At 46.5% G+C, this 25613-nt stretch overlaps 1 protein-coding gene across 1 annotated transcript in view; it reads left to right on the top strand.

Annotated features, from left to right (window-relative positions):
* Positions 1 to 7668: 7668 nt before the first annotated feature.
* Positions 7669 to 25613, top strand: part of CUNH1orf228 (chromosome unknown C1orf228 homolog) — a 25287-nt gene continuing 7342 nt past the window's right edge. The window contains 7 exon segments of the mRNA XM_023761915.1: positions 7669 to 7791; positions 9181 to 9408; positions 12249 to 12317; positions 13178 to 13232; positions 13234 to 13357; positions 14890 to 15086; positions 18540 to 18624. Coding sequence (XP_023617683.1) covers positions 9203 to 9408; positions 12249 to 12317; positions 13178 to 13232; positions 13234 to 13357; positions 14890 to 15086; positions 18540 to 18624 — 736 coding nt within the window. The 5' untranslated portion in view covers positions 7669 to 7791; positions 9181 to 9202.

Raw genomic sequence — 25613 nt, 5'->3', positions numbered from 1 at the left:
CACCCAAAATATGAAGATGGAACATGTTGATGTTGAAATTGCCTATCAGGTCTTGGGTAAACAAGGAGACTTATGGGTGCAAGTCATCTATGAGCACAGGGAATTGGCCGATAAATCAGCAGTAAGGCAAGGCAGAGGGGGAAGGATAGGAAGCCTGACCTTAGAGGGAAAAAAATTATTTAGAAACGGTGTGGGGGATTTAGAGAATGGTTTGTGACGTGGGAAAGCTGGCATCCGTCTCCTAATTCTCACTGGAAGCAGTGACACGGGGCGGTGGCGGGGTGGGCAGGAGAGGTCAGATTTCAGTTGTGACAGAATTTAGATGCAAGCTCTTTGGGTTGAGATGTTTGAAACTTATCTTGAGGGTAATATGGGGGACAACGGAAGAGTTTCATTCAGGGAAATCTGTCAGATTTGCATTTTAAACTCTCACATCACTGTGGAGATTAGGATGGGGTAAGCCTGAGATCAGTTAGGAGGCTGCTGCAGTAATCCATGTGAGGGATGGGGGGTAATGAAAATAGTGGCAAAGGAGATGAAGACAAATAGACCGATCTGGGGGAGATTTAGGAGGTGTAATTGGCAGAACCTGGCAACAGTTCAGATAAGGAGGGCAAGGGAGAGGGATATACATCAAAGCTCTCGTGTGACCAGGAGAGGGGTAACCCAATCACTGATAGTGGACAACGCAGGAGGAGGAGCAGGTGTGAGGGTTTGATGGAAGAGTGTGTAAAACATACCAATGGAGACGTCCACTAGTCATTTAGATGCAGGGATCTGGACCTCAGGAGGGAGGCCCCGGCTGAGTGAGATATGGATCTGGGAGTCATAAAGCCTACAGATGTGACTTGAAGTGATGGGAGTGAAGGACATAACCCAGGAAATTACACAGCATGAGAAGAAAACGGAGAACAGGGAAAGGACTTGCAAAGGAGTCTGAAGAGGATCCAAGAGAGAGAGGGGTCAGGAAAGGAGTTCTGAGAAGAGAGTCATCCACAATCTATCAGAGGTCAAAAAGATGGGACTACAAACTAGCCACCGAATTTGACAAGAAGAGATTATTGGTGACATTTTGGAGCACAGGGGTGAGAATTAGTGCTTTTGATTAAATGGAGGGAACCTGGATTGTAATTATACACAAATCTGAGTTCAGTTTTCATTTCCACCCCTTTTTTAGCTATGAGGCCTTCAACAAATAAGCAAAACTTTTATATATATATATATATATATATATATATATATATATATATATATATATATATATATATTATTGATTTCAGAGGGGAAGGGAGAGGGAGAGAGAGAGAAACATCAATGATGAAAGAGAGTCACTCATTGGTCCGCTGCCCCCTGCACACGCCACACTGGGGATCGAGCCTGCAATCCAGGCATATGCCCTGACCGGAATCAAACCATGATCTCTTGGTTCATAGGTCAACGCTCAACCACTGAGCCATGCCAGCCAGGCAATAAGCAAACCTTTTTAAACATGAAAATTGTGAATAATAATAGGTCCTCCTTGAGATTTTAGAGGATTAAACAAATAGTGTTTATAATGTACTAGAGGCCCAGTGCACAACATTCGTGCACTCGAGGCGAGCGTCCCTCAGCCTGACCTGTGCCCTCTCCCAGTCATCAGTCAGACATCCTAATGCTGCTGCGGAGACTGGAGAGGCTCCCGCCAGCGCCACTGCGCTCACCAGCCCTGAGCCCAGCTCTGGCTGAGCGGCACTTGCGTTGTGGGAGCGCACAGACCACCAGGGGGCAGCTCCTGCATTGAGCATCTGCCCCCTGCTGGTTAGTGTGCATCATAGCGACCATTCGTTCCACTGTTCAGTTGATTTGCATATTAGCCTTTTATTACATAGGATATTATGGTATGTAATTAGTTCTTAATGAACACTCAAAAAAATGTTAGTTTCTTCTCCTTGCCATCATTCTCTCCTCCCTTCACCATGATATTTACCCTTTTATCTTGGTAGTCAAGAAGAATCTTTGATACAGAATTTATCCCAGCAACCAATTCTTGAAATTGGCATATTTTTCTCTTTTCCCCACAGTTCTTCTTTTAAATTCTTTTTGAAATTATATTTAATGGATATTTTCTTCAATTCTTATCAAATCTTACTTTGAAGAACATTTGAGATCAAAATAAATAAGGGGCTGGACACTCTTGCTTGAACATGACTGCCAGCTTTTATCTCCCCTACCTCTCAAAACCTCACTGACTAACACTCAATAAATACAAAAATATATTAAGTCCCAAAAGTTCAGAGAAGGCAGCAAGGCAACAGCAGATGTAAGTTCAACAAATATTTGGAAGGTAGAAGGCAGGTGGGGGAATGTTACCTGGTTTGAAGCACCCTAAGAAATTACAAACTGTCCTAGCCGGTTTGGCTCAGTGGATAGAGCGTCAGCCTGTGGACTGAAGGGTCCCGGGTTTGATTCCCAGTCAAGGGCACATACTCAGTTGCAGGTTGTTTTTGTTTTGTTTTTTGGTTTTTGTTTTTTTTTAAATATATTTCTTTATTGATTTCAGAGAGGAAGGGAGAGGGAGAGGGAGAGATAGAAACACCAATGATGAGAGAGAATCATTGATCGGCTGCCTCCTGCACACCCCCTACTGGGGATCGAGCCCGCAACCCAGGCATGTGCCCTTGGCCGGAATTGAACCTGGGACCCTTCAGTCCGCAGGCTGACGCTCTACCCACTGAGCCAAGCCGGCTAGGGCTCAGTTGCAGGTTTGATCCCCCACCTTGATTGGGGCATGTGTGTGAGGCAACCAATCAATGTATCTCTCTCACATGGATGTTTCTGTCTCTCCCCCTCCCTTCCACTCTCTCTAAAAATCAATGGAAAAATATCCAGGTGAGGATTAACAAAAAAAAAGAAGAAGAAGAAATTACAAATTAAGTGTCTGCAAGGGGAGATTACCAACAAGAAGCAAATCAGTTCACCGAGTTTAACCTCCAAGAGGCTTAATGTTTGGAAGCACGTTACCATAGAAGGTCAGAAGTGAGGTATGGAGCTAAACATGGAGACTGGCTGAAGTCTGTAGGGAGAGCATTTTGCCCCCACCTCAGAGCTCCTCTCTCAACAGCCAAACTACTACTCGAAACTCCCTTGCTGCATAAGGAGAAAGGAAAATGAACTCTGGAGGCCTCCATACTCAGGGACCTCAGGCATAACTTTTTAATATATGTTTTTAATTATGTGTGTGTGTGTGTGTGATTTTGTTATTATTGTTAAACCTCACCCGAGGATATTTTTCCATTGATTTTTTAGGGAGAGTGGAAGAGAGAGAGAAAGACAGAAACATCGATGTGAGAGAAACACAGTGATTGATTCGTTGCCTCCTGCAAGCGCCCTAACCAGGGCCCAGGCCAGGGAGGAGCCTGCAACCAAGGTACGTGCCCTTGATGGAATCAAATCCAGGACCCTTTGGTCTGCAGGCAGACATTCTATCCACTGAGCAAAACTGACTAGGGCTAAATATATTTTTATTGATTTCAGAGAGGAAGGGAGAAAAAGAGAGAGGGATAGAAACATCAATGATGAGAGAAAATCATAGATCGGCTGCCTCCCACACACCCCCCACTGGGATTGAGCCCACAACCCAGGCATGTGCCCTGACCAGGAATCAAACTGTGACCTTCTGATTCATAGGTCAAGACTCAACCACTGAGCCACACCAGTCAGGCTAATATGTTTTTTTCTTAATTGATTTTGAGAGAGAGAGAGGAAGGGAGAGGGGGAGAGAGAGAGAGAGAGAAACATCAATTGGCCACCTCCTGCATGCCCCCATACTGGGAATTGAGCCTGCAACCTGGGCATGTGCTCTGACTGGGAATCAAACCAGTGACCTCTTGATGCATGGGATGCTCAACCAACTGAGCCACACTGGCTGGGCCCTCAGGCATAATTTTAAGGTCAGGGATATAGGATGGAAAACAGTATGGAGAGAGGGCTATACATTGCACTGTGGCTCCCCCACAAGCCCTCCCCACCCAACCCCCAGGATGCCAGTAGCCAGGCATTCATCAAGGCCACTTTCCTTCCCTGGGAAAATAGAAAAGTCTCTGGAGGCCCTGAGGACCCCAGAAGGAAAAAAAACCCTCCACTGACTGACATTTTTTAGTTCCTCAGTGAAGACTAATCTTGCCTAATAAAGAAATTTCTAAAAATTGAAGATCACAGCACCTGAATAAAAGAGCCCACTGAGGGCCCAGCATAATAAATGAAAGACCTGCACCAAGGCCTATCATCATACAATTTCAGAAGAGGTTTTAAAAGCATCAAACATGAAAAAACAGCCCTATCCGGTTTGGCTCAATGGATAGAGCGTCAGCCTGCGGACTGAAGGGTCCTGGGTTCGATTCTGATCAAGAGCACATGCCAGGGTTGTGGATTCAATCCCCAATGGGGAGTGTACAGGAGGCAGCCGATCAATGATTCTCTCTCATCATTGATGTTTCAATCTCTCTCTCCCTCTCCCTTCCTCTCTCTGAAATCAATAAAAATATATTTTAAAAAAAAAGAAATGCCATAATTTAAAAAAAAAAACACACACAAAAAAAACGTGAAAAAACAATCCAGAGACATAGGCACAGGAATCAGAATGAAGTCAGACTTCTCAACAGCAATACTGGGGAGGTTAAGTCCCAGGAAAGCTTATTTCACATATATATTTCATATATATACTAGAGGCCTGGTGCACAGATTCGTGCACTGGTGGGGTCCCTCAGCCTGACCTGTGGGGATCGGCCAAAACCAGCTCTCTGACATCCCACAAGGGGTCCCAGATTGCAAGAGGGCACAGGCCAGGCCGAGGGACCCCACCGGTGCACAATCAGGGCCAGAGAGGGACCGCAGGAGCGCTCCAGGGCGTGTCCAGCCCATCTCGCCCAGTCCCAATCCACCAGACTCCAGCAGCAAGCTAATCTACCGGTCAGAGCGTCTACCCCCTGGTGGTAAGTGCTGGTCATAGCGACTGGTTGAACAGTCGGACACTTAGCATAGTAGGCTTTTATTTTATAGGATATATATATAGATAGATAGATATAGATATAGATATATTGATTTCAGAGAGGAAGGGAGAGGGAGAGAGAGAGAGAAACATCATTGATGAGAAAGAATCATTGATCAACTGCCTCCTGCACGCCCCCCCACTCGGGATCCAGCCCGAAACCCCTGCATGTGCCCTGACCGAGAATCAAACTGTGACCTCCTGGTTCATAGGTCAATGCTCAAACACTGAGCCATGCCAGCTGGGCCCAAGGAAACTTATTTCTAAAGTGGAATTATATACCCAACCAATTTAACATGAGGCCAAAAATATTTTCAGACTTCTAAGGACACACAGAAAAAAATATTTTTCATTTCTTAGGAAGCTACTAGAGAATGTGCTTCAACAAAAAGAGAGTGTAAACCAAGAATGAAGATGAGATGAATCCAGGAAATAGGGCGATCAACAGAGAAGACTGACAAAAGGAAATCCCAGGGCACTGGTGCACCAGGCTTAGTAAGCAATGGGTCCAAATGAGCAAAAGACAATGGGCAGAGTCTCCAGGGAAAAGATGGAACCGATCATTTAGGACTGAATATTTAGAAGAAAAATTGCTACATGTTTGGAGCATTTGGAAGAAAATAGCTCTAGGTACATTGAAAATTAAGCAATTGGAAAAAGAAATTAACTCCAGGTGAAACCAATTTATAAGAGACAGAAAATCTAATAGGTTACAGCTTGAATGCACAGTGTTTATTTGGCCAATAATGTAAACATTAACTATTGATTTAACTATAAATTGTGGGAAACTATAGTATTGTGAGGACAAGGGAGTAAAAATAGGGGTTAGAGTGGTACAAGAGCTAATTCCTCAACTGCCAGAATATACATAATCTATAATATTGACAAATCCAATAATAGTAATGTACTAGTTTGCTAGGCTCCCATTACAAAGTACCACCACAGACTGGCTTAAACAGCAGAAACTTATTATCTCTGTTCTGGAGGCTCTGATCGAGGTGTTGGAGGTCAAGTGTTACAGGGTGGTTTTCTTCTGTGGCCTCTCTCCTTGGCTTGTAGATGGCTGACTTCTGTTGTCTTCCCACGATCTTCCCTCTGTGTGTCTGCCCTAATCTATATATATAAAAGCATAACATGCAAAGTGTCCCCTCGGGAGTTCAACCGACTGGGAGTTTGATCACTCGCTATGATGTGCGCTGACCACCAGGGGGCAGCGCGGAACAAAGGAAGGCCCCAGCCAGTGGCTGGCAGCTGCTAGGGACCCTACCCATGCACGAATTTCGAGCACTGGGCCTCTAGTATTTCATAAGGACACAAGTTATATTGGATTAGGATCCGCCCTAATGACCTCATTTTAATTAATTACCCCTTTAAAGACCCCTATCTCCAAACACAGTCACATTCTGAGGCACTGAATGCTAGGGGATGAGGGGGACACAACTCAGCCCATGCCAAGTAGTATAAACTCATTATTTGGGATTATAGAAGTAAACAGAAGAAATAGCCAACAGACTTGAAAGTGGCCGCCTCTGGAGTGAGACTGGAGGATCGCAAGGAATAAGGCAGGTACTATTGATGTTTTACTATCAATAGTGGGGAGCTGGACCTTGAACCCAGTCTGATGTCAAATCTGATGTTCTTCACTCTACCACAAGATCTGGAGTTCCTCACGGGCCCTGGCTGTGCCATCTTCATCTCTGCATCTCCCACAGCACCTTGCACGGTGCCAATGTGATGGGCCAGCGGTTCTCAACCTGTGGCTCGCGACCCCTTTGGGGGTCGAACGACCCTTTCACAGGGGTCGCCTAAGACCATCCTGCATATCAGATATTTACATTACGATTCATAACAGTAGCAACATTACAGTTATGAAGTAGCAATGAAAATAATTTTATGGTTGGGTCACAACATGAGGAACTGTATTTAAAGGGCCAGAAGGTTGAGAACCACTGTGATGGGCCATCACTACATATTCACTGATTTAGAGCTATATCACTGTGACCTTCCATGCTGCCATTTGTTTGTTTTCTGTCTTAAAAAAGAAGACGGGGAGCCGAAACCGGTTTGGCTCAGTGGATAGAGCGTCGGCCTGCGGACTGAAAGGTCCCAGGTTCGATTCCGGTCAAGGGCATGTACCTGGGTTGCGGACACATCCCCAGTGGGAGATGTGCAGGAGGCAGCTGATCGATGTTTCTCTCTCATCGATGTTTCTACCTCTCTATCCCTCTCCCTTCCTCTCTGTAAGAAATCAATAAAATATATTTAAAAAAAAAAGAAGAAGACGGGGAAAACTGAGATTCAAGGGAACTAAGTGGCTGTAAGATCCCACTGAAAGTTTCCTGCCCCTGGTGTCCTAGAATTGCTGGGTGCATCTGCAATAGCACTTTGAGTTTTGATTCTAGAATGGGTCCATCCACAGCAGGGCAGGGACACCAGGTGCTTTCCTGCCTGATTAAGCTAAAGGTGATGTTTCAACCCCTCCTCCCTGGGGTCCAGAACAGCCACTCGCCCCATTTCCTTGAGGCCAGTTTGGCTGTTGAAGATGGCCATGGGCTCTGAGAGTTATTCTCGGACGTAGGGCTGTAATATTCCCAGTGATTGATGCATGATCCCATGAAGGGTTTTGGTCATTTTTGTGTTTAGGTTGACCCACAGCTGTTCATCTGGCTGTCGAGGCTGACAGGATCCGTGGTTGTCTCTGTCCTGGAGGCGACGTGACGCCCTTCCTGGGAGCCCATAGCAGTGTCCTCTGGGGAGGAGCGGAGGTTGGTGTGTATGTCTGTCTGTCTCAGCGTGCTCCAGGTTATTGCTTCCTAATAAAATCCTGATAGCTGGGCCCCATCAATATCTCAAACACATGTGAGGAAACGTTAATTTAGAATCAATTTTAGGATGTTTCAGACTGTAAAGTCCTTTTAACTAGATCTCTGGCAAAGATGTAGAAGCACTTTATGGGACTGTAAATTTCATGTTGAACCGTCTTCGTGAAATACCCATCTCCCCTACACACAAGCTGTTCTCTCCATATCAATCATGGCCGCTGCAAGTAATGTTTCACAAATATTCTGTAAATCACAGAAAACCCCATGATAATGTGAAATATGACTTTCACTTGTCTGTTAGACAAAAGAATCACACATGCCTCTCTCCCATCAGCACTAACATTTGTTATGGATAATAACACTTTCAATCACAACTATTTTTGGAAAACGGGTTTATTTTAAACCTTCCCTCCCCCCACTGAAAACACTCTCCCAAGGACACAGGCTCCTACAAACCACAGCCCATTAATCCAACTATGGAATGGGAACTTTTTCTTCCCACTAACTTTTTTTTAAAGTTGTTTTTTATAAAACTGGCTGGATGGCTCAGTTGGTTGGAAAGGTTGCAGGTTCGATCCCCACTTGGGGCATTTACAGGGAGGCAATCGATAGATGTTTCTCTCTCACATCTATGTTTCTCTCTCCCTCTCCCTTTCTCTCTCTCTAAAATCAATAAACACAGCCCAGCCGGAGTGGCTGGGTTGGAACATCGTCCCGTGCACCGAAAGGTGGCGGGTTTGATCCCTGGTTGGGGCACCTTTGGAAGACAATCAATCGATATTTCTCTCCCTTCCTCTCTCTAAGCATATCCTCAGGTGAGGATTTAAAAAATAAAATAAATAAAAACATATCCTCAGGTGAGGGTTTTTTTAAAGTTGTTTTTAAGAGAATTAGTATAAAAGCCCAAGGTACAAGGTTAGGAGTATTTAAGAGGGGGACAGGCCTCTAAAGTCCCTAAATCTCTGACCCTGTGTGAAGTGACGGGTAAGACAGGCCCAGGTTTTTATCAGGCACCTTCATCTCAACTGGAGCCTGTGGTCCTTTTAGTTGCTGGCATCCGCAAAGATGCCAAAGAGCTAAAATTTTAGCCCTTCGATTCGAGGCCGGCATTTACCTTGATATTTGTAATTCGTTACAACACAGCCGGAGCTTCCCTGTTCGAGCAGCAGGTGACCAGTGTAGAGGTGTATTTTGAATCTCACTGTATCCATGCGGGTGACAGGCTCACCTGTTTCCAGTTGGTTGCCTGAAGAGCGAAGCCCCTGAGTAACCTGCAGGACTCGCCTGGTTCTGAACACTGTGGTAACCTGTCTGTTTTCCTTCCCTCTGTAGCCAACCTCAGGCCTGATTGACCATGACGTCTATAAAGGAGCAGGCAGCAATCAGCCGGCTCTTGAGCTTTTTACAGGATTGGGACAATGCTGGGAAAGCCGCAAGGAGTCACATCCTTGACAATTTCATTGAAAACAACCAAGGCAAGACTGCCTCTGAGCTGGAGCAGGAGTTTTCCCAGGGAGCCAGCTTGTTCCTGGTACGCTTGACCACCTGGCTTAGACTCACGTATCCTTTGCTGAACAGGAGAGAGAGAAAAAACAAACAAAATAGGCCATCTTCAAAAGAAAAAAGGAGGCGCGATTATTGAGGGAGCTCTTTTCTCCATTCTAAGATTTTAGAACCGGACATCTGGTGGTCAAATATCATCCAAGAATCAAGAACTCTCTCAATTTCTTGTCTTTCCAACCTATAAATATATCCTCATCTCACTCCTAACCTCTTTCGTGCCCGTCAGAGTCAGTCGGTATTCCTTCCGTCTAGCACTAATCCTCTATTAGTATTGCACTTGAATCCCCTCCTATCTCCTTAGGGACTTTATTCTTTCTCTGCTATGGTTTCCACCTTTGCCTCATCACCAAATTTATTCTGATTTTTATTGATTTCAGAGAGGAAGGGAGAGGGAGAGAGAGATAGAAACATCAATGATGAGAGAGAATCATTGATCAGCTGCCTCCTGCATGCCCCCTACTGGGGACTGAGCCCACAACTCGCGCATGTGCCCATGACCAGAATTGAATCCAGGACCCTTCAGTCTGCAGGCCAATGCTCTATCCACTGAGCCAAACCAGCTAGGGCTCAAACCCCTTTTTTAACCTTGAACTTCCAGAATATATGAGTGAAACTAAGGATTTGTACATTACAATGACAAAACTATTAGTTGCCATTTATTGAGTCTTTTTCTAGGCACTAAGTTATGTACTGTACAAATATTATCGCATTTGAACCTAACACCAAGCCTATTAAGTGATTGGTATTATCCCATTTTATAGATAAGAAAGATGAACCTTTAAAAGGTTGAGTAATTTACTGGTAAGTGGCAGAGATAAGGTTTGACAGGTCTGTCTGGCCCAAAGCCCACATGCCATCCACCCCGTGGACAGTGCAGAGCCTCAGTTCCACCTCTAACACTAAACAAGGAGATAATCTAGCCCCACTCCCTCCACCTGCCTACAGGCAGGGAGACCTGACTGTAAGGACTCAGACTCTGAGTGCGACTGCCTAGGTCAGTGATGGCGAACCTATGACACGCGTGTCAGAGATGACATGCGAACTCATTTTTTTGGTTGACTTTTCTTTGTTAAATGGCATTTAAATATATAAAATAAATATCAAAAATATAAGTCTTTGTTTTACTATGGTTGCAAATACCAAAAAATTTCTATCTGTGACACGGCACCAGAGTTAAGTTAGGGTTTTTCAAAATGCTGACACGCCGAGCTCAAAAGGTTCGCCATCACTGGCCTAGGTTCATATCCTGGTGCCATCAGTTAGCATTGGGATCTCGGGCCGGTCATTAGCCTGTCTGAGATTGTTTGCTCATGAAGTGAATGGAAATACCACCTGGCCAGCGTGGCTCAGTGGTTGAGCGCCGTCCTATGAACCAGGAGGTCACGGTTCAATTCCCGGTCAGGGCACATGCCTGGGTTGCGGGCTCCATCCCCAGTGTGGGGCATGCAGGAGGCAGCTGATCAATGATTCTCGTCGTTGATGTTTCTATGTCTCCCTCTCCCTCTCCCTCTCTGAAATCAATAAAAATATATTTTAAAAAAAGAAAGAAAGAAAGAAATACTAATAGCACCCACTGCAGGGTGCGGTGAGCATTCAATGAGACAATGCAAGCAATGTCATCAGCACAGTGCCTGGCACACAACCAATGCTTGGCATTTGTTAGCTACCGCTGGTATTGTGGCAGACTTCTGGAACTAATTGCTGAAATAATGGACCAAGAATGCCTGTGAGTGGCTGTGAACATAGGACTTGCCTGGGACAGAGGAAACAGGAGGTGATGAAAGTTGGTCAGCCTAGCTGGTAACTGAAGAAAAGAGGGGAAATGCACTGAGGCAAGAATGGGGGCTGGGGTTCGGGGGAGCAGGGGGCAGACAAGGTAGGAATGGAGGGACTACCATGTCAGCTGATAGGCAGGCCCCCAGCTATAGCGGCAACAGGCAAGACCAAACACTGTTTCTGTAGTAAAGAGCCTTTCCTAATGAGCCAATCTGTCTCTACGTCTATTGGCATCCTGGGAACCAGGGTGCGGCAGAGATAATTTGCCTCACGCACCCTCCCCCCTAACAAAGCACCATTACCTCCAACCCGTGACATTAGCCTTTATCAGTCTTGGAAGCTCTCAGTTATCCTCCATGAGCTGCAATAATTTCAGCTAATTTCTTAAGTGTTCTAAGAGCCTGTGATGTGTGATGAGCCTAGTAATTGTTGACTGGTTCCTTTTCTGTTGTGGTTTGATTTCATACCTTGTATCCAAGCTGATGCGTGCTCTGGGTGCTTTATTACAATGAAGCTTTTTGCAAAGGCTCACATTAAAAATAACATTAAATACCGAGGTTGTTTTAAATCAGAGTTTAATTTTTCCGCTATCTCCTGTTGTTCTTATTAGGACGACATGCAATTCTTCATAAAGATGGTGACCTCCAGGGTAAAGCTTTGAGCAAGTACAAAATTGGGAATTAATGATGAAGCTGATTGTTTTTAGAGAAGTCTAAAAATGAGGCGCAAAGTAATGAACCATGCTGAGATCCAAGGGTGCAATGGTGGTGGCAGAGAGGCTTTCTCCAGGCAGCCTTTGTTCCTCAGAGCCTCCGTGCTCTCCAGAGAGCCTGTCGGAGCCACGGAGGCTGAACTGTCCCAGGAGAGCTTCCTGGAGAACCATGAACATGCCTGCCAGCACCCCCGCTCCCTACCCCACATGTGTCGCCCCTTCTTCAACCTAGTGGCCCTTCTCAGGTAAAAGGTCATCCTAGGTCATTGATGGTGCCAGTGATCAGACACAAGGTCCGGTTTCTGTGTGGGAAACCACCCTGAAATTCACTCTTTAACTTGTCATTCAGCTATATGACCGGCTCAAGCTTAGAGAAGGTTTTAAAGTCCATTGGCATCTTCTTAACATCTGTAAACAGGTAAGTTCTGTTCTGGAGAGATTCTGGGTTCTCAGTTGCATATCGGGCTCATGGTGTCCTTGGCATCCGCACCACATGGGACCAGGGCTTCTAGTTGTCTGTGGGTACCTAGTAGCCCCCAGGATGGACCCAGGGGTAGTGCCAGCTGTGCTCCTGTTCTAGTTGCTCCTCCATCCCATGTTCTCCATTGACCCTTTACTAGTCAGCATCCCCTTGGTCATGAAATACAGAAAATCAACTCAGACTGGACCAGGGAGAATGGGAATTTATTAGCTCACTAACCTGAAAAGCCCAGAGGCCTAACTAGATCCAGGGCTTCAAAACATGTCGTTGGTACTTGGTCTTTCCCTCTCCTTTTCTCCGTTTCTCAGCTCTGTTCGCCTCTGAATTCATAGGCCTCGTTGTGCTGTGATCCTCAGAAGCTCCAGACATGCATCTTTGTAGCTCAACCACACACCAAAAAGAAAGTGTATCTTTCCCACGGGTTCCCAAGAAAGTCTCAGGTTTTGAACCTCAGTGGACCACCTCAGGGCACACATCTGGCCCCAAACCAATGGCTACAGTCACCTGCTTACCCTACCAAAACCACATGGCTCATGAGGGGTAGAGGGATGATTCCCCCAGGGGCAGTTGAGCTGCTATTACAAGAAAAAGAACAGATGCTAGAAAACCAAACACAAGAAATATTCATTGTATTGAACTTGCTAAATGCAAAAGGAAGAATTTCCCAACTATTGTGTCACTTTACCCATGAGCGTTTCCTGGATAGGAGGGCAACGTATGTGAAGAAAGGACCTTAGAAAGGTTAGGGCCAAGGAGCTTGACAAGTGTCTTATTTCTACTCTTCTGTCTCTGGACAGTAACCGGTACCTTATAGAATTTCTTGAGGTTGGAGGCGCCCTGACACTCCTGGAAAACACTCCTGGAAACACTGGGGATGGAGAAGATCAAAGAGGAGGACAAGAAGGAATCCATCAGGCTACTGCAGGTTATTGCGAACTCTGGCAGGAAGTACAAGGAGCTCATTTGTGAAAGCTATGGTGGGTACTGCGTATGGCAAGGGCCCGGGGGAAGCGGGGGCAGGCCCAGCACACACACACACACACACACACACACACACACACACACACCCGCAGGAAAGCTGCCGCGGAACCGCTGCACCGCCAGCACTTTGTCCAGGGGACTCCGTTAGCTCCCACGCAGATCGCCACCCCCAGACCCAGATTTATGATTTTCCTGATTCATCATCTGCTCAAATCTTTCTGCTGTGGTTTTGGAAACACTTTTTCCATTTTAAATATATCCTTTTGCATGCATCTATTCAACAAAGATTTATTGAGCCATTGCCTAAAATCCTTTGTGAAACCGAGTTATGAATAACTCTAGAAATAAAATTGAAATAAAATCATTGAATATGAGTGCTAGGTATATGCTAAGGTGCTGGGAACACGAAGATGAATAAAATACAGTCCCTGCCAAAGAGCTTACAGCGTGGTGAGAACGGTATATAATCCGGGATTTTCAGTATGATCCATCAAGTGCTCTGACTAAGGCGAGTAAAGGAGATGCCATCCCCTAAGCATCCCTTTGTCAAAGCACTTCCTTCATTGCACTTTGTTGTTGTTGTTGTTGTTAAACCTCACCTGAGGATATTTTTCCATTGATTTTTTTTTTTTAGGGAGAGTGTAAGAGAGAGGGAAAGACAGAGAAAAAGATAGATGTGTGCACATCGATTGGTTGTCTCCTGCACGAGCCCTGACCAGGGCCTGGGCCGGGGAGGAGCCTGCAACCAAGGAATCGAACTCGGGACCCTTTGGTCCACAAGCCTACGCTCTATCCACTGAGCCAAACCAGCTAGGGCCCTCGTTGCAGTTTAATCATAGTTCTCTGTGTGTCCCCCATGGCCTCTCTGAGCCTTAAGATATTTATCCATAAAATGGGACTAACACCTCCCTCTCAATATCGTTTCTAGGATTAAATGACATAGTATTTGTGAAAATATTTTGTAAATTGCTGAGCACTTATATTAGTTATCACATAGCCATCAAAATGCATGTTTTTTATTTGTGCATTTTGCAGAGCCATTTTAAATTTAGAACACTTTGATAAGCTGAGATGCCTATACTGAAACCAGCCACATAGCCAGAGGTGAACAAGACAATGATGCAACATGAGGCTAAGCCTCAACTTTGCTCTGATTGAACGGGCTTGATTAAATACATCTTAATCCTATTACCTCAGGTTGTGTAATCTTTTTTAAAATAGAATTTATTGGGGTACAGGTTTCAAGTGTACAAGTCCATAAAACACCATCTGCACACTGCATCGTGTGCCCCTCGCCCCAAGCAAAGTCTCTTTCCCTCCCCATTTTCCCCACCGTTGCCCACCTCCAGCTACCCTCCACCCCCCTTTCCCTCTGGCTGTCACCACACTGTTGTCTATGTCTATGTGTTATACATATGTTTTTTTGCTTAATCCCTTCACCTTCTTTCATCCAATGTTATGTAATCTTGAGTGAGGATTGTTTTCACAAATCCTTTCCAATTTAGCATTTCCTCTCCTTTTTGCTCAGGTGTACGATCCATAGCAGAATTTTTGGCAAAGTCTAAGTCAGAAGAGACCCAGGAGGAAGTGCAGGTTCTGCTGGATTCTTTGCTCCACGGTAATCCCAAGTACCAGAATCAGGTGTACAAAGGTCTGATAACGTTACTGCCCTCCGTGTCCCCGAAAGCTCAGCAGCTGGCCCTGCAGACGCTCCGGTGTGCCCAGGTGAGCCCAGGCTGCATGCTCCCGCGGTTCTGACTCACACGCAGTGACCTTACAATCACCTTCCACAGTCGCACTCCACGCAGGCATGAGAAACGGAGCTCAGCCTCCCACCGCACGTGTGCTGTTCAATCAGCGTTACTGCTAGAAGGCCAAGGCCGGGCAGAGAGTTCACGTCTCCCGTCAGGGTGATTTGTCCTGTTTACTTAAGGATCAGAAAGATGCTGGCAGACTTAAAAGTGTTTGAGACAAGCCACAAGGATGATGAAAGGACTGTAGAAAAGATTAAAGGAGTCAGTTTGATAGGGAAGGAATCTCGGTGCATTTGTAGATAGTGTGTAAGTGAAGAGGCCAGATCTCGGGTGCTTGGGGAAACTCCTTTATTTCTTGGCCTCTGCCTTCCTCTCAGACAGTGCCCTGGAATTGGGGCATGGTCAGATTTGGGGCATGGTGACCACGGGAAGACACCGTGCCTCGTAGGAGGGAATTGGAGACTCAAAGAATAGTTTTGAGATGAGCCGTCAAAAGCTCTCAAAACAGCTCTAGGATGGGCAGGAGGCAGGGGAACAATTAAGGGGTCAAAGAGATGGTAAGGCCGGAACTGTGGCAGTGGGGACACAGGTGACCAGGTTGGACAGACATTTTGGAGGCAGAATGCATGGGACTTGGGGCAGTAAAAGGAAAGGAGTCAAAGATGACACCCAGCTTTGGACTTAGACAGCAAGGGGAGTTGTGTGCTACCTAGCAAGTGGGGAAACCTATTTCATTTGAAAATAGTTAGGTTTTGACTCGATAAATGTAATGAGCTTTGGTGGCTCCATCTGAGGAGCAGGCCAAGCTGGTTACAGAAGACATAGATAGGTCACTTGTTTAAAAGATATTTAATCCTGAGCCTCCCTCCCATATAATCTGACAGCTCTCAGGCAGCCTTTAAAAATATATTACAGAGAGGAAGGGAGAGGAATAGAGAGTTAGAAACATTGGATGAGAAACATCGATCAGCTGCCTCCTGCACACCCCCCACTGGGGATGTGCCCGCAACCAAGGTACACGCCCTTGACTGGAATCGAACCCGGGACCCTTCAGTCCGCAGGCTGACGTTCTATCCACTGAGCCAAACCAGTTAGGGCTCTCAGGCGGCCTTTAATAAAACTTTTTCTTAGTAAACTCCCCAAGTAATTCTGATTCCTAGCTCAATTGAGGAATCACTGTTCAGAATCTAGAAGAGATGCCCATTGGACAGTAGAAAATAAAAGGCTGAAGCTGCAGAGGGATACTCAAGGTGAGAATAGCAGTTTGAATTTCATGAGCAGAGAAGTGATAACAAACCATGAAAGTAAATAAGATCACCAGGTAAAATGTAAAAAGTAAGAAGAGAGCCCTGGCTGGTGTGGCTCGGTTGGTTGGAACATCATCCAGTACACGGAAAGGTTGTGGATTCCATTCCCAGTCAGGGCACAGGGGCATGTACGGGAAGGCAACCGATTGATGTTTCTCTCTCACATTGATGTTTCTCTCCCTCTCTCTCTCTAACTCTTCTCTCTCTCTCTCTCCCATTATTAAGTGCCTCCTACATGCCAGGCACTGTGTTAGGAGCCCACATAGACTCTCTTTTTGTCTTCATAATAGCTGATGGAGGCAGGTAGTATTATCCCCATTTTAAAATATGTTTTTGTTGATTTAGAGAGAGAGGAAGGGAAAGAGATAGAGAGATAGAAACACTGATGAGGGAGAAACATTGGTCAGCTGCCTCCTGCACGCCCCCTACTGGAGATCAAGCCTGCAACCCGGGCATGTGTCCTGACCAGGAATCAAACCAGTGACCTCTTGGTTCATGGGTCAGTGCTCAACCACTGAGCCACACTGGCCGGGCTACTATCCCCATTTTAAAGATGATGGAACTGAGCTTAGGAGGGTGCTTCTTACTTATTCAAGGCCACACACTAAGTGATAGGTATTTATTTTTTTAAGAATATTTCTTTTGCCCTGACCGGTTTGGCTCAGTGGATAGAGCATCGGCCTGCGGACTGAAGGGTCTCAGGTTCGATTCCGGTCAAGGGCATGTACCTTAGTTGCGGGCACATCCCCAGTAGGAGGTGTACAGGAGGCAGCTGATTGATGTTTCTCTCTCATCAATGTTTCTAACTCTCTATCCCTCTCCCTTCCTCTCTGTAAAAAATCAATAAAATATATTTTTTTTAAAAAGAATATTTCTTTTTTAAAATATATTTTTATTGATTTCAGAGAGGAAGGGAGAGGGAGAGAGAGATGGAAACATCCATGATGAGAGAGAATCATTGATCAGCTGCCTCCTGCATGCCCCCCACCTGGGGATCAAGCCTGCAACCTGGGCATGTGCCCTTGATCGGAATCAAACCCGGGACCCTTCAGTCTACAGGCTGACATTCTATCCACTGAGCCAAACCATAAGTGGGCATTTAAATCCAACTCTCTTGAACTGCAGAGTCCTTATTCTTTCGACATCTTCTTTGCCTCTTTGAAAAAAGAACAACCCTGGCTGGGTAGCTCAGTTGTTTAGAGCATCCTCATGATATGCCAAGGCTGTTAGTTCCATCCCCAGTTAGGCCACATACAAGGATCAACCAATGAATACATAAAGAAGTGGAACAACAAATCAATCTCTCTCTCTCTCTCTCTCTCTCTCTCTCTCTCTCTCTCTCTCTCAAATTAAAAAAAAAAGGAAAAAGAAAGAATGATGGAAGCCATGAAAGGAAAACAAGAAAAAACAGGACTGTAATAAGCAAGGAGAAAGAGCTTCATTCACTAAGGAAGATATGATCCGATGGGTTGAATACAACAGAGAGATTAAGTACGGGGAGAACCAAAAAAGGGTCCCAGCAGGAAAAGTGTTGGTGAGTTAGGGCTCTGTCCTATGGCAGGAAAAATTAAATTGCAGTAGCCTGTCAGAGGATGAAGAGGAGGCTTTCCTTGGGAAGCTCAGGAGTAAAGGGAAAAGAGCAATAGCAAGAGAAGACAGAGGGAAGGACAGGAGTCTCAATCTGGGTGAGCTTGAGGATGTTCAGTGCTAAAGGGCAGGAACCAGTAAAGGTTGAAGACGTAGAAAAGAGGGGTTCCCTAACTGGGTGAGGTTCCTCGGGGAAAGAAGATTTAGGATCTTCGCACTCTCCCTGGCGTGTGTCCGCCCTCCCCCCAGCCCAGGTAGCCAGCTTGCTCCTCCATCCCTAGCAGGTGGCCCGCCAGCCTCGACTGAACGCCTCCTGAGCTGGAGGGTTCAGGGGCAACCTCGGCAGATTCTCAGTCCATTCTTGGCTGCCCAGCCCTGCCCTCCTCTCAAGGGCCAAGGCCCAGTGACTGCCCGCTGCCCTCACCCTCCCCATTCAGCCAGGCTGCCTAGCTATTTGGAAGGCTGCTTTTCATTCCTCCCAGATGGACAAGATGTAAAGAGTAACCGCCTTGTCCTTTTTGTCTTGCCAGTCGATCATCGGAGCCACACACCCCAGCATCGTGGACTGCGTGCTGAACGTGCTGCGCACGATGCACCTGGAAGTCCAGTATGAAGGTAGGGGAGGCGGCCGGGTCGGCCCCACGTCACAGCAGGTGGCAGTGAGAGCTGGGCACATTCGCTCTTAAAAGTTCTCTCCTATTCACAAGAGCCTAGTCGAGTGTTCTGGAGAGCCTTGGCCGATGGAAGATGTTGATTCAGGATTGATGGGCAAGTCATTCAGAAAATGACAGTCACCTTCTGTACTTCGAATCAGCCACATGGTGCTTTCACAGTTGTTTAGAATTTGCCGGGGTCCAGAGCTGGCTCTGGTTCCCAGTCTTAGGTGGTGCTTCCCCTCTAAACAGAAATCACCCTGCGCACTGTCCTTCTTCTGGGAAACGACACTAGATAATGGTAGTCTTAGTCAGTCTTCATTTCTTGAGGACCCCTGTGTGCCCGCCACCTTCCATGCGTCATTTAATTAAACTCTCAAAATAACCACAAGAATGCAGGGCCAAGCACGTATTGGGTGTCTGAATATTCAGATGGGTGAATGGTGGGGGCAGGTATTTTTACGTTTTTCAGGCTGAAGCACTGAAGCACAGAGATTATGTTTTCCGAGGTTAGCCAGCTAACCAGATTCAAACCAGATCTGTCTGGTTCCAAAGCATGTGCTTTTAACGGTAGCACATGGCAGGTGTCTGCAGGATGTTACTCCCTTCCCTGTTCCCATAGTGATTCGGAGGAGGGAGATTCTGTTTTCAACAGGAGGGTTCAAGAGAAAGTGGTGTTTGAGGTGAGTCTTCGAGCACGGGAAGGATTTAGGAAAGCAGACAGAAGCAGAGGAGGGCATTCCGGAAAAGGGAACGGTACACATGAAGGCCTAGACATGGGGAAAAGCAGGCGTATGTGGGGGGTGACAGGTAGACCATTTGGTGGAGGTGTGGTAGAGGTCTTGGTCTAGGACAGTAGTTCCCAAACTTATTTGGCCTACTGCCCCCTTTCCAGAAAAAATATTACTCAGCGCCCCCTGGAAATTAATTTTTTTAATTTTAATAGCAATTAAACAGAAAGATATATGTATTAATGTTTCTACCTTTTTCATAAAATATAGTAAAAAAAGGTGTAAATTAGAAACATTGAAGTTTGAAATTATGAAACTATTTATTGAACTCAGAATAGAAAGGTAATACAAAAAAAGTTAAAACAAATGCACCTGTGGCCATCACCGCCCCCCCTGGATCGCTGCAGCGCCCACCAGGGGGCGGTAGCGCCCACTTTGGGAATCACTGCTCTAGGAAGACCTAGGAAGGTAGGCTAGGACCAGATTACAGAGCACCCTGAGTCCCAGGTGGAGCAGTGGGCACTCCCTCCAGTAGGCAGCATGGAGCCATTGGAAAGTGGACCATGAACAGGTGGACGGCAAGGGAAAGCACTGTGTCAGGAAGAAGGCCTGGGTGTGGTCGGCCAGGTGGCCAGAGCCACAGGGAGGCTTGAGGCTGGAGGCCAGTTGGGAAGCCTTTCGGATTGTCCATACAACAAAATGGGAACGTACTGATCTAGCTGAATACCGGGCCCCAGAAAGAGAGAGAATGGACAAGACAGAACTGCCTGGGTGTGGAGAATGAGGTGGCATAAGCAAGGGGGCATGGGCAGGGCTGAGGAGGCCAGGACAGCGAGGAAAGTTCTGGGCATCGTGCATATCGGGACTCCTGTGTCCAGAATGACAGGCTGAGCCCCAGGTCCTAGACGTCTGGGAGGGGCAGAGGAGCAGGCAGGTTCTCAGGTTCAGGCGTGCAAGTGAGAGTCAAAGATCAACAAAGGTCTGAAGGCTTACGTTCAATATCAATCATTTTTTGGAGGCGATGTGGAAAGAATGTCAGGTGTGTTTTTCCTTCAGCGGCACTGTCAGTTTTGTACTTGTTTGACCCCTGCAGGTATGTGTGGGTACGTGGGCCTTGTGTGTTGAGAAATAATGCTGTGTTGAAATTGATTTCCAGCTGGAGCATTCTCCTAGCTGGGGAGCAGTTGCCAGTTGAGGGGGTGGAGTGGTAGAGGCACCTAAGTGAAGGTCAGAAGGTTGTCGCTGGCATTGGACGAGGGAGTGACCGGGCAGCTTAATGTTGGGAAGCTTAATCAAACAACCCCGAGGAGACCGAAGTGGGTGACAGCAAGACCTCCCTCCCCCAACCCACTTCCCCGTGGCAGTGTGACCACTCCCACTCAGCCACCACTTCAGCTTAAGCGTTTCCGCTCTGAGGCCTTCCCCGGCCTGCCTTCAGCCCCTGCCCAAATGCAGCCCTCCTTCCTTAGTACCACCCTCAGCCCTCCTCCCTCTAGAACCTCCCTCCATTGGTGCAGTTATCTCCAGAATGGTAACTGCCCTTTACATAGCCTGCACAATTCCAGTGCACCTGTCATCCTTTTTGTCCTCATGTCCTCACCTTCGTCCCCAGCATACGTTAGGTCTTCCGTCCACTTTTGTTGAAAGAATGAGGGCAGGAGGTGGGAGTGCTGCGCGTGCACACCTTTAGTGACCACTTGCCTATGTGCCTTTCGCTCCCAGACCTGTGAGCAACCTCAGGCAGGGGCTGGGCTGACTCATCTCTTTTTCCAGCCCGGGGCCTAGGACATAATGGGTACTCAGTAGAAGTTTGTTGAATACATTTATGAAAAGTGGCTTAGCTTCATGTATGCTGATGAAGCCCTCCGGAGTTGGAACTGGCTCTGCTTCTTCCCATATCGGGCCCAGGTTAGAGTCCCTCTGCATTTATTTCATGACAAGGACCCCTGTGGCAGGCTGAGCATGAAGCTTTATCACTGCCTTTTTTATTTGATGTGTGCGCATGTGGGCACAGTGAAACTCTGTACCTCAAAATAATTTCAGAAATGCCCAACTCATAGCACGTGCCCAAGAAATGTCTGCTGAATAAATGAATTGTTCTTTTTCACCAGGCCCTTCAAAATAGTCTTCCTGTCACTCGGAATATAGAGAATGCAGATGGAATGATTGTCCACTAGAGGGAGCAATTTCACACGGTCGAAGCCGTGGAGGTTGAGGAGAGAATACTGTATTCCGCCTCTCTCCTCCTCCAAAGGCAGGGCAGGGCAGGGGAGCTCGGACAGGTCTGAGCTGTGCTTCTAACAGTGGTGAGCGGAGAGGGCCAGACATGACTCTCTCTTGAGTTTGAAGACGCCAAATTGCAAGACCCAGACGAAGCTTCCCTTTACCCGAGGGTGATGGCAGCAGCCAGGACAGAGAAGCCTGTGACCGAGAGGAGCGAGTGGCATAGCTGAAGGGACTGACCGTAAAGGGCAGGGTTAGTTAGTGTGTTTGTTTGCACTCAGAGACACTATTTATCTCATCAAAGTCGGGCAGGACGATCTGTTGAGAGGTCAGTGGTCAGCGTCGAGCATGAATCCGCACACACTTCCACAGTGAGCTGCAGGCGATGGCCTGGCGAGTCTCGCGGTTCGGGACATTTCCCCGGCTGAGCTCACAGAGCCTCCGGAACCAGCCTCCAGACTGTCTTTATCTGCTAGCTTGTTTTTTAAAAACAAATATTGATTGAACATGTGTGCTGTGCCAAGTACTATGCCAAGTACTTGAGTTCTGAGTTTTCTTTGTACTGAGGAGAAAAATGAATGGTTTGGGAGGAGAGAAGGGAGGATGTGCCCTCTGCCTCCCATGCTGTGTGTGCATGGAAGTGGGGGTGACATCCTTCCCCTGGGAAGGCCACAGGGAAAGCTGGATTCTCAGGCAGAATCTGTGAAAACAGGGCCAGGAGAGGCTGAGGGGGCCTGGTGACTCCTTCCAGAGCCATGTGTGTCAGCGGTGGAGGAGCCAGACCACGGCCTCACCTCCTTCTCTGTTGAGAACCCCACCTTCCCGCCTCCGTATCTGCCAGCCTGCCTGACCCGCATTCTCTGCTCTTTCCCATGACATGGCAGTGTCCCTGTTCCATCACCTCTCCTTCTGCTTGGTCTCTCAGACTTCTCCCCGCAGCCCCCCCTCCCGTTCCTTCTGGAGCACCATCTCCATTGACATGCAAACGTGCTCTGTATTTACAAGTCTCCTTGGTAATCTGTGGATTAAAAGAGATTTCAAGGACATGTCCTCCAAAAAAGGTAAAATTCAATCCGTGTTTGAGGATGCATACCCCTCCTGGACCCCAAGTTCCCAGCTACTCATCTTCCGGTTTTCTTCTTGCTCGATCTCTTACTTCTGACCCATTGGTTGATAGCAACTCACTCTCTTCTCTTGGCTTCTGTAATACCACTTCCAGATCTCCTCCAGCCTGCTGGTTTTGCCATTTTTGCTAGTTTCTCCTATTTCTCTACCAGACTGTTGGGTCAGCGTACTTCAGCTGGGTTTCCTAAAATTACCTTTCCCTCACACCTGTCCCAGCGTCCCTGGAGGAGGGTGGTTAGGGAGCTCTGTGTTACAGGTTCTGAAACACCCTGCCCTTCCAGATTCTTAAAAAAGCCTGGAGGAGCCCTGGCCAGTGTTCTCAGTGGTTAGAGTCTCGGCCTATGCACTGAAGGGTTGCAGGTTCGATTCCTGGTCAAGGGCACGTACCTGGGTTGCAGGTTTGAACCCCAGCTCCAGTCAGGGCACATTCGGGAGGCAACCAATCACTGTTTCTCACGTCGATGTCTCTCTCTCTCTCTCTCCCTCTCTCCCCCTTCCTTCTACTCTCTCTAAAAATCAATGGGTGATTCTCTCTCATCATTGATGTCTCTATCTCTCTCTTCTCCCTTCCTCTCTGAAATCAGTGCAAATATATTTTTTTAAATCAATGGGAAAAATATCCTCAGGTGAGGAATAACAAAACAAAAAAATTTTTAATTAAAAAAAAAAAGAGTGGAGAAGGAAACCTGTGCACCAGGCAGTGGCTTTCTCATCCCCACGGCAAGAGATTCTGACTGCCCATTGTCATCTGACCTTCGCTTTGAAGGAGAAAGAACCAGGGAGAGGGGACTGACGTCTTCATCCACTGATTCTGGAGGAGTTTTTTGTTTTCAGATACTTTTAAGATTTTAGAATTTCTTTCAATGATGAGCCCACTTAACCTAAGCGAGCCAAAATTTAAGGGAGGACTTCTCCAAAGTGGGCCTGCCTGGAATTCATCTCCATTTATAATTGCTGTGAAGTGAAAAATGGCAGTTTCCTCCCAGGGAGGCTTGCTCTTCCAGGAATTCGTGGCAAGCAGGGACTTAATCATGACAAGTTGTCTAGAGCCACAGAAGTACCCGCTCACCGCCTCCCTCCCTAGAGAAGAGACACTTCAAAGTCATAAAGTTTTTTGGAAGGACAAATTAATGAATTCTGTTGGGGAGTTGAAATAATATACATATGTATGTAAATATATTAGTATCTGTTACAAATGAATTGTTATCTTAGGAACGTAAAAATTACTATTTGATTTCATCAGAAGCAGACCAATCATTATAAAATTAATTTGCCAAATGTATGTTTACCAAAAATCAATTGGCCAAATGAGCAATTTGCTGAATGTCCAATTCACCAAACTACCAATTTACTGAAAAAATCATATTTCCTTTAAACATTTGTGAAGTTTATAGCAGTTCCTATTGGTTGTATTGGTAGGGCCTAAGCCAAAACTTCCAATTTCTCAGGGATTTCAAACTCTCTCTGCCCCTCAGTACCCCCTTTCTGTCCTTTATTAGCCCCCTTCTGTAGCCCTCTGTCTCCCTTTCTCTGCCCCACCCTCCCCAGCCCCTCTTCTCAAGGATGGGCAGTCTAGGCCGAGTAGTATGGTGACCTCCAGCAAGTTCAGCTACCAGGTTCCCCTCCCTGCCCCCACTCCCTGGCCCTGCAGCTGCACAGGGCTTGGGCAGAGGCAAATGAAGATTCCTTAAAAACCTGCTATGAAGACAAAGTGAAAGCCATTATATTCAGACTTTGCAGAAATGTACAAAAGCTGTTAAATCAGTCATCTATATTTGCTATCTATTGCTATATAACAAATTACTCCAAAACTTAGTGGCCAAAAAAATAAACATTTATTATCTCACATACTTTTTGTGGGTCAGGAATCTGGGAGAAGCTTAACCGAGCGGTTCTGGCTCAGGGTGTCTCATGAGGTTGCAGTCAAGTGCTCAGCTGGGGCTGCGATCACCCGGAGGCATCCAGTGTGGCTCGCTCATACGCCTGCCCAGTTAGTGCTGGTTGCTGCCCGGAAGCCTCGTTTCTTCACCACGTGGACCTCTCTACGGGGCTACTTGAGTGTCCTCACAACATGGCAGCTGGCTTCTCCCAGAGCAAGTGGTCCAAGAAGGAGCAGAGGAAGCCCCAGGGCTGTTTATAATCTAATCTCAGAAGTTGCACCTGTCACTACTGTTTTCCTCTGGTCACTAGACGCCAGTCACTAAGTCCAGCCCACACTCAAGGGGAAGAGAATTGAGCTCCAGCTCTTGAAAGAAAACATGCTAAAAACTTTGTAAAGCATATTTATTTATTTTTCTTTTTTAAAAAATATTTTAATATGTTTTTATTGATTTCAGAGAGAGGAAGGGAGAGGGAGAAATAGAAACATCAGTGATGACAGAGAATCATGAATGGGCTGCCTCCTGCACACCCCCTACTGGGGATCAAGTCTGAAACCCTAACATATGCTCTGACTGGGAATTGAACCATGACTTCCTGGTTCATGGGTCGAAGCTCAATCACTGAGCCACACCAGCCAGGCTTTTAAAATATATTTTTATTGATTTCATAGAGGAAGAGAGAGGGAGAGAGAGATAGAAACATCAATGATGAGAGAGATAGCTCCTGCATGCCCCACACTGGGGATCGAGCCCACAAACCCAGACATGTACCCTGAACCAGCAATCGAACCATGACCTCCTGGTCATAGGTCGATGCTCAACCACTGAGTCATGCTGGCCAGGCAGGAGTATATTTTAAAACGAACATACCATCTGATAAAAACTGCTGAAAAAAATCTGCTGAATATTTTCAAAGGATATATTACTTCCCTAAAATTACATGAGAATTCTACCACTGAGCCACCAATGCTACAGCATCCCCAAAATTACAT

Source organism: Myotis lucifugus, unplaced genomic scaffold (genome assembly GCF_000147115.1).
Source record: "Myotis lucifugus unplaced genomic scaffold, Myoluc2.0 scaffold_222, whole genome shotgun sequence".
Classification (NCBI taxonomy): Eukaryota; Metazoa; Chordata; class Mammalia; order Chiroptera; family Vespertilionidae; genus Myotis; species Myotis lucifugus.
This window is presented reverse-complemented; position numbering and strand designations above follow the sequence as displayed.